The sequence below is a fragment of the Diorhabda sublineata genome, chromosome 2, assembly GCF_026230105.1.
Source record: "Diorhabda sublineata isolate icDioSubl1.1 chromosome 2, icDioSubl1.1, whole genome shotgun sequence".
Classification (NCBI taxonomy): Eukaryota; Metazoa; Arthropoda; class Insecta; order Coleoptera; family Chrysomelidae; genus Diorhabda; species Diorhabda sublineata.
In genome coordinates, this window is record NC_079475.1 from 34,732,193 (window position 1) to 34,740,729 (window position 8,537).

General features: G+C 30.3%; 2 protein-coding genes across 3 annotated transcripts; one reads left to right on the plus strand and one right to left on the minus strand.

Moving 5' to 3' along the window:
- Window positions 1-214: 214 nt before the first annotated feature.
- LOC130440566 (WASH complex subunit 3) lies at window positions 215-5,955 on the plus strand. Of its 2 annotated transcripts, XR_008909551.1 has the most exons (5): window positions 215-409; window positions 478-642; window positions 2,080-2,366; window positions 2,550-2,751; window positions 5,820-5,955. XR_008909551.1 is itself a non-coding variant. In XM_056773819.1 (4 exons), exons 1-4 carry the CDS (start codon window positions 362-364, stop codon window positions 5,887-5,889), a joined length of 570 nt encoding a protein of 189 aa, XP_056629797.1. In that variant the 5' UTR covers window positions 217-361; the 3' UTR covers window positions 5,890-5,955. The 2 variants fall into 2 exon arrangements, 1 of the variants encoding a protein (XP_056629797.1); XM_056773819.1 differs by lacking the exon at window positions 2,550-2,751 and having other exon boundaries at window positions 217-409.
- A 139-nt stretch (window positions 5,956-6,094) lies between these two features.
- Window positions 6,095-6,945, minus strand: LOC130440567 (60S ribosomal protein L44). Its single transcript, XM_056773820.1, has 3 exons — window positions 6,794-6,945; window positions 6,358-6,531; window positions 6,095-6,304 (listed from the first exon to the last, which is right to left on the minus strand). Exons 1-3 carry the CDS (start codon window positions 6,794-6,796, stop codon window positions 6,167-6,169), a joined length of 315 nt encoding a protein of 104 aa, XP_056629798.1. The 5' UTR covers window positions 6,797-6,945; the 3' UTR covers window positions 6,095-6,166.
- Between the last annotated feature and the right edge of the window lie 1,592 nt (window positions 6,946-8,537).

Consider the following 8,537-nt stretch of genomic DNA (forward strand, 5'->3'; position numbering starts at 1 on the left):
CACTCAAATGTTCAAATTGCACACATATTCCTCATTTCTTTCACTATTCTTTGTTATTCTTCATAGCTATTCTAACTATTTTTCAATTTTGATAATTTGTCTGTTGTATTCAGATGAATTGGGTATATTTTGTGCCTAGCAAACATACTAATTGGTTTGTTCCTTAACAAGAAATTATGTATTCCTCATGGTTGGTTGACCTGAAAGCTAAAAACTCAAGGTTGAGAATTGGCATTACTTGACGTATGTCAGATGATTGTCAAATAAAAGTTTTTTGATTAACAGGGAATTTTCCAAAAGTTTGAAATGTAAAACTAGAGATAAATAAACTTAGGTTTAGTTTCAATTTTTTTTTGATAAAATGCAGGTTGAATTCTCTTCAATAGATCCAAATGAGGACTTGACGCAGGTAAGTTTTTTTTAAATTATGAAAATAAGTATTTGCGCCTACCTAATAAATAAAAATTTTTCGAATAGATTTTGCCCATTCAACAGAAACGTACTATAGCGTTTATTAATCATTTCATAATGAACACAGTGTCACATTTGAATAATTTTGCCCAATCTTGTGAGTCCCGGTTTATGGAATTTGATTATAAAATTCAGAAAATAGAAGCCTCTCTATCTATATTGGAATCTCAAGTAAGTACAAAGTAAAAGCAAAAAAATGATAATTTGAATTTATGAAAAATGAATCTTAAAATGAATGTCAAAAAGTTAAATTGATTCCCATCAAATAGTATTTAAAAACTGGTTAAAAGTATGAATGCGATGTGTTCATTATATAAATGTCATAAAATAAATTATTTTGTGATAAGTTAAACATTATCTTTATTAACCAGATGGATCATTAAAAGTAGCAGGCAACTATAAATCTACAAAACTATTACATAAAAAAAACATATAGAAAAATTGTCATATGTATATTAATGACTATTTCCTTCGAAAAATTTAAGCCAACCAAAAAGCTGTAATATTTTATGTTTACCTAGCAACGATCAAATTTCAGCGATAATACTGCACTAGTGCAAATTATCGATAATTTGCACTAGTGCCAAATTTTCGTCTAGGATTAATAAACATCATTTGGTTTTAATTTTATATTTTAAGAAAAGGAACAATTATTGAAAATGCAATTAGAATATACAACTTTACTGGAGGCCGACGATGGTGTTTCTATGCTGCTTCCACCACTTCTTATTGTTACTTCGCTACTGTCATTTCGCATTTTTTGTACAATTTCCTCGTGGTGTTCACTATTTACTTGGAGGTAACTCTTTATCGAAGCCTGATTTGAGTGTCCGGTAACCTTCATAATTTGATTTTCTGAAACCCCAACTTTGGCAAGCTGAGTAACTGCCGCAGCACGGTTCGAGTGATTTGTCAATTTTATTCTTTTCGTGTCAATTCCTATAGCTTCCGCTGCATCTCTTGTCCACTTTGAAATTTCATTTTGTCCTACTGGACAATTTTTAAAAAAACCTTTTGATGTTTCTTTCATCCATGATGGGTTTACAGTTAAGGAAAGACGATCCACCGTAATATGTTTTCCTCTTTTTTCTTTCAACATTTTAAATTAAATTTTTCTCAGGAAATATTCTGCCAAAATGCCCTCTCGTGCATGTCAAATTGTCTCATAATTTCCTCTCGTGCGCATTCGCGCACTCGGGAAATTTAAATTATCGACAATTTGACATGCACTCGGGACATTAATATTGAATATATGTAACTTGCACATTATTGGAAGTTGACATAAGAAAATTCCATGGAAAATGTATAAACCTTAAATAAAATATGGTAAACCCATTGCAATATACTTGGTATATTTTATTTGAGATGTTAAGTGGTTTTTGAGTAATTTTGTGTCATTATTTGATATTGTTATATAGGTATATTGTTAACGTAAGTAGATTTCCAGAAAATCGCCACTTTCCCTACTGCACCCTTGTGTTGAGAAAAAATATTTTTGTTTTCCACTGTTTAGTGGATCATAGTTTAAGAATCATAGTAAGTATTTTGAAATTACATGATTAAATTCAAGTGCTACCTACCTCTATTTTTGAAAAGAAATATTTCTAGTTGTCATCAATTGAAGGATTGGATAGTGCTGATATACCCAAAGAAAATGTAGATGATTCTGTGAATGATACAACAAAAAATGAATTAAATTTGCCTGTAATAAAAGATAAGACTGAAGAAGAAGAAAAAATCAACCAAGTGGAATTGCCTTTGGAAATTACCTCAGGAATAAAAGCTAAAGATGATCCCAGGTTTAGAAAATTTTTTAAAATGATTCAATTTGGAGTGCCTGAACCAGCTGTTAAACTAAAGATGCAAAATGAAGGAATTGATCCTACAATATTAGGGTAAGTTGTGCTTCTATAGTGCTTTAAGTGTCTTATTTCAATTAATTTTTTGTGATAATATAAAATATTGATAACAAGTGAAATTAATTGAAAATGAAAATTTTCCTTATATGAAAAATTTGTAAGTGAAATAAACAAGTTCTTTGAAGATTTAATTTGTTCAAAACCACACTAAACTTTCAGTTAACTACGATAATGGATGGCATTTTTATAAGGTTTGGGTTTGTACTTTTTGGTTTATTTTAAACATAAATCTAATTAACTAGAATATGGATTATATAATACCTCTTCATTGATAACAGATACATAACTGAACAAGCAAGTGTGATTTGAAAAGAAAAATGAGTTTAAGATCATTCAGAATAGTAACCTCGACCATGTAAAAGTAAGTATACTCACAATTCATTATACATGAATGAGTGGCTGATTGACTATTTGTATAACATAGTTAGGGTAGGAATTATAAAAAATTTGCCTCAAATTATGCCAAAGGAAAAAGCCCTACTTCAATAGAATAGAAAATCATTTTATTAAAAAAGTAGGTACTGGTAATTGTTTTAGATGAGTAGGTTTTACATTCTTCAATGTAAAAATACGAGCTCTACCTTCAATTCTCTTCGAATAACAGATATAGCCCCCAGTTTTTTTAAATGGGGAGTATAGACATTTTTGAAAGGTTTCTTCATTTTCGATTAAAACATGTTATCATTTTCATGTTCATTGCAGTAATTCAGATAAAATAAAAATCATGTGGTTACCAAAATTTGCTATAATATACAGATAGCCATCCTCTGTATTCAATGTTAGCCATAAATTGATAGTAAACATATCAAAAAAAAATAAAATTCATCTTTTAAAAAGATATCAACTCAGGAGCTCATGGGAGATGATTTTGAATGGAAAAATTATTTTTGTGAGTGAATAATGGACATGTTGGATAACAATATTATCTAATTAGAAAACGTTATGTTTTCTTATGAGCGCACTTTTTCACTTAACCCTCATGCTATCCGCCAAAATTTACGATGAAGAAAGGAAAATCTTTACTGGATGAGAGAACAAATACAATACCATCAAAAGATTAATGTTTGGATACGGATTAATGGAAACCATATCATTGAAAGAAATTTAAATGGCGAACAATACTTGTACCTATTTCAAAATTATGTTCCAACTTCGTCAAATTTATATTCTGATCCAGGAAACCTTCAAGTTCTAGTGAATTGGATATGGTTTTAGCTGGAGAGTAACGTAATGTCTAGCAGTAGGTCAATGCAATTTTTCCCAATTAGTGAACAGAAAGGATCGATAGATTGTCCAGTGCCATCACCTGATCTTACAATATTAGATTTCTTTTTATAAGAATATGTAAAGGGCGTTATATATGAAAAAATATATCAGGCTTATTTGTTAAGTGCTTGAACACCACTCCAGGATTCACAACAAAGCATGGTTAATGCGGTTGCTGCTTCAATTTAAGGTCCACAATAATGAACTCCATATAGTGCGTGTTGTTAAATTATGGCTATTTATTTTTTATATATTTTTGATTCTCGGCTGTGCATAAATAATTCATTTGTTATTAAATTCAGATATGCTTTATTTTTGTCTCGCCATTTGCTATTCATCATAAAAAATTGAAAATAGAAGTGAAATTCGCTTTATACGAGTTTTGTTAAATATATTGAATATCTTTCTGCCATTTTTGTGCAGTTGATAGTTCCTCTTTGAAAGACATATCAATAACCATAAAATTAGTTTAATAAAGCTATTTTCCTGTAAATATTTGAAATAGAATATTTTTACATATTTCATAAAATGTAGGGTACAATTACCCGAATTAACGTATATTATCCTTTATTATAAAGTACGGATGGCAACATGGACGAATAAGAAAAGATGGACCTAGCATCATAACACACAATACGGAGAATGATGAAGCCAACATAGGGACAATTTGTTTATGTTGTCCCGCACACATGACATTATTCGAACATAGGCGTAGCATGCGAAATGTAAAAAATTAAATTTAAAAAAATAATTTAAACACATGAATGCAATATAGTTAATTTCAAAGAGAATTAAATATTTCAAAATATATGTATTAAGGTAGTTTTAAAAATAATATCCTAGATTAAATGTAGACGTAAATTATCAATGCTAACCAGAAGTTTATTAAACTAACAAAATTATTTTCTCATGGCAAATGGATAATATTGGATGTCTGAAAATAGTTCAATTTAAAATTAAAAGTAACAAATATTTGTAGGCCATTGTAATATGGAATAACTATAAACGTTACTGGTTTTTGAAAAGAATAATTTTGTTTAGGTGTTGACGAATTCTTGGAATTTTTTCTACTTTTTTATTCGTTTCGTGATGAATTCGCACCTTAAAGTACTTTTTTAAGATAAGCTTAATCAATTTAATTCAGTTATTTTCTATGGGATCTTCATCATATAGATGATCATTAAATTCGTTTAAAATGGTACTAGACAAGTTAGCTACTGTTTCCGAAATTAAAATCAATTCCAAATTCTTTATATTTTTGTTGAAAATATTGGTGGTATTGTTGAAAAATCGAAAATATTTCACTGCACTGACAAGTGTCCTATATTTCAATATATCTTATCTATATTGCATCAAATACTAATGTAATGATGCAGCCAGATATTAAAAGTTTTAAGAATCTTTGTATACATTGGATTAAGTTGTAAAAAAGGATTTCAACACAAAAAGTTTTAATAAAATGCTCGCATGTTCATCAATCTGATATATATGTTACCCGTCAAACTAATTTTACTTAAGCTAAACTAGTTCTTCCTATACTCGATAGAAATATGTCCGAAGCCCGATAGGATAAACAAGTTTAGTCTAGGCCAAACTAGTTGCATGCAATTTTTTCCAAAGTTAAAACATTTCATAGATTGATATTGCACGTCTTGGACATTTTAACTCTTACCACTGTATCATGGCTTCCCCCAACAAAAATTCCATACATAAATTAAGCAATTTCCTAATGTAACATTTCATTCCAATACTATGAGACTGGTTTAGAAATGAAAATAACAAAGATAAGTTAAATGAACAAGAAAAAAATGGTCAGTGAATAACTGGCAATTATATCTACGGCTGCCCCGCTTTTGCAGCCTGATGGACAGGTTGGTTGCTATATGAAAAGTAATTAGACTTCTCCCTAGAATTGCAACTTGTACCGAATAAAAATGGAATTAAATCGATAATGTTGCAAATGTGAGATTAACCATGCAAGAATTAGCTGAACCTCATCTACAAATGCTTTTGATCAAGAAATATTGTGTTTTGCATTGCATCATGTCAAGCGGCTTTCAATATAATATTTTCAGTTTGGAAAAAATCACATGCTCTAGCTCGTTGTCAAGCTACCTCAAATCAATTTCCTTCACAGTTTTAAAGCAATATTTCTCATTACAGAAAACCTGAGGAAATAATACCCGGCTTAACTGAAGATTTGTTAAAAGAATCTGAAGAAAAATCTGGCTAAATCAGTTTTTTGTAAAACTGTTATACATAATTCAATATAATGAATAAATATATAAATAATTTGCAATTTAATTGATTCTCACCTATATACTCTTGATTATTTAGAATTTGAAACATAGAAAAATTACTTCAACAATAGATAATTTGAACAAAATAAATTTAAGGACTAACCTTCATGCTTCTTGTAGTTCACTGTGGGTATTTCAGTAAAAAAAAACACGTTAGATACAAACTTTCTGTATTTTGAATGGATAACTTAAAACAAGATACATATTAAACTAAAACTGAATCATTTGTCCTTTACGTTTCTTGTCACCTCCAAGTTCAAAGTGTTTGCATCTTTTAAGTGGAATTTGTTTCCTGAATTTACAGTCTGTACATTCCATTCTCAATACAATCTTTTTGGTTGTTTTCGCCTAAAATTGTTTAGCATTAATTGATGTCTATTTTATAAGAAATGAGAAACTACCTTTTTACGGAAAATAGGTTTAGTTTGACCACCAAATCCTTGTTGTTTCCTGTCGTAACGTCGTCTACCTTGGGAAGCATGACGTTCTTTAGATTTCTTATATTGCGTTACCTTATGGGGCTTATGAACTTTACATTTTTTACAAAACGTACGCCGTTGTTTTGGTACGTTAACCTAAAACAAAATAATACCTAAATGTACTTGATAACACGAGATATTATATATTCAAATACAAATTTCAAAGTTTTTATAAAAATGAAACAAGTTGTTGACATTTTGTAACTCCATAACCTAAGATATTACGGTTAGGTATAAATAAAATGAGCAATACGATTTAAAATTAAATAAGAGTTTGTCAAAAATTATTAATCTTTTAAAATAATCGAAAAACTAATACAAAATTTGAAGATGTTCACAGATTAAAATATTTACTCACCATTTTTAGTTATTCTTATTAACTGTCAATTTTAAGAAGGAGAAACCGGAAAACGTCATATATCATACTTCAAATGTCATTTTACTTGTAGCGCTAAATTCGAATTTTTCTGGTAATTTCCTTGCGCGAATTAAAAGTAAACTGATCAATATTGCGCAGGAAGACGAGGGCAAGGAAGGATGATAACCCAATCACATTAACACAAGTTAATATTTATGGATCCCACGTGTTCTAAGGCATTTATATCATTGTTTACAAGACGAAAAAGTAATCAGATAAATAGATCATATTTTTGGAATGTTATTGTAACTATTTTATAAATAACGTTATTTTCTAAAGAAAATAACGTTATTTTCTAAAGAAAATAACTCATTCTCCAGATTCTAAATTTAATGGAAATTTTTTTTTTGTAATCGTCGCCATATTTATGTGTCAGATATTAGAATTTTAGTTAATTTCCTTTTATAAGTTGTTACTCTCAGAACATTGTACAAACATATGTGAACCAAAATCATTTATACAAAATCTAATAGTAAATGCAGTTAATAAGAGGCATTTTTTTATTTATCATTGAGAAATCTTGTGAGATTTCCGTAGGTAACAGATTTGTAAATAAACTTTTTTATGCGTAGATAGCTAATTATATTTATTTGTGAATGTCAATTTTGAACATTCAAAATAATAACTTAGAAAGCAGTGTTTTATAAAAATATGTATGTGCTCAAAAAATGTTGAACGGTCCTTATTAGAAAGCCATCCCTTTGTAGATATTTCCAAGAAAAACGTATAGACTCATTGACTAGATGTTGCCAGATTGTTATATATAAAATCATAACTTTTTCTCGAATGTTCTGTGAACAGTATAGAAATACAAATTTTTTATAAATAAATGGAATATATATATACAGGGTGCGGCAGCATAACTTCCTTTTTTCAAAAGTTAATAAAACTTATTGTATGAATCAGAAAATTTTTATTCGTTTTTTATAATACAGGCACATACATAAAGTTTTGTTTTACTGAGTTTTGAAGATCAAATCAGTTAGGTGACGTCCCCCATTCTCCATACACTGAGTAAACCGATTTCTGGCGTTTGTCATGACTCTTGCCAGCATAGCAGGCGTTATGTTGGCAATTTCTTCCTGGATGTTCGTCTTCAAATCTTGTAGGGTCCTTGGACGGTTCACGCCATCTTGTATGGATGAAAATGAAGATCATCATGAAGTATTCTCCTCACAGAACGATCGGAAAGTCCAAGGGCAGACGCATGTTTGCGCGCAGAACGCCGTGGTGATCGCAACACTGAAGTTCTAACTAACTCAATGTTCTCCGGTGATCTAATGGGCCGAGGGACTCCAGTTCTTCGTCTTGTCACACTTGCAGTTTGTCTGAACGTAGTGACCCACGTAACAATTGATTTCCGGTCCGGGACAGGGGCCAAGGGGGCTAAATTAAAGCGATTCCGAAAGGCGCGCTGGGTTGCGATCACAGAACATCCGCTCGAAAAGTAAACCTCAACGGCAAACGAACGCTCCTCACTGTTCCAACGCATGATGGCGACTGAACTGTGCCGGGACAAAACTTTATAGTCCCCCCTCTCGAACGAGACCACTAGCACTCCGTTACGACATCTACCGACTAAATGGCGAACTTTTTAAAAAAGGAAGTTATGCTGCCGCACCCTGTATATATATATATATATATATATATATATATATATATATATATATATATATATATTTCT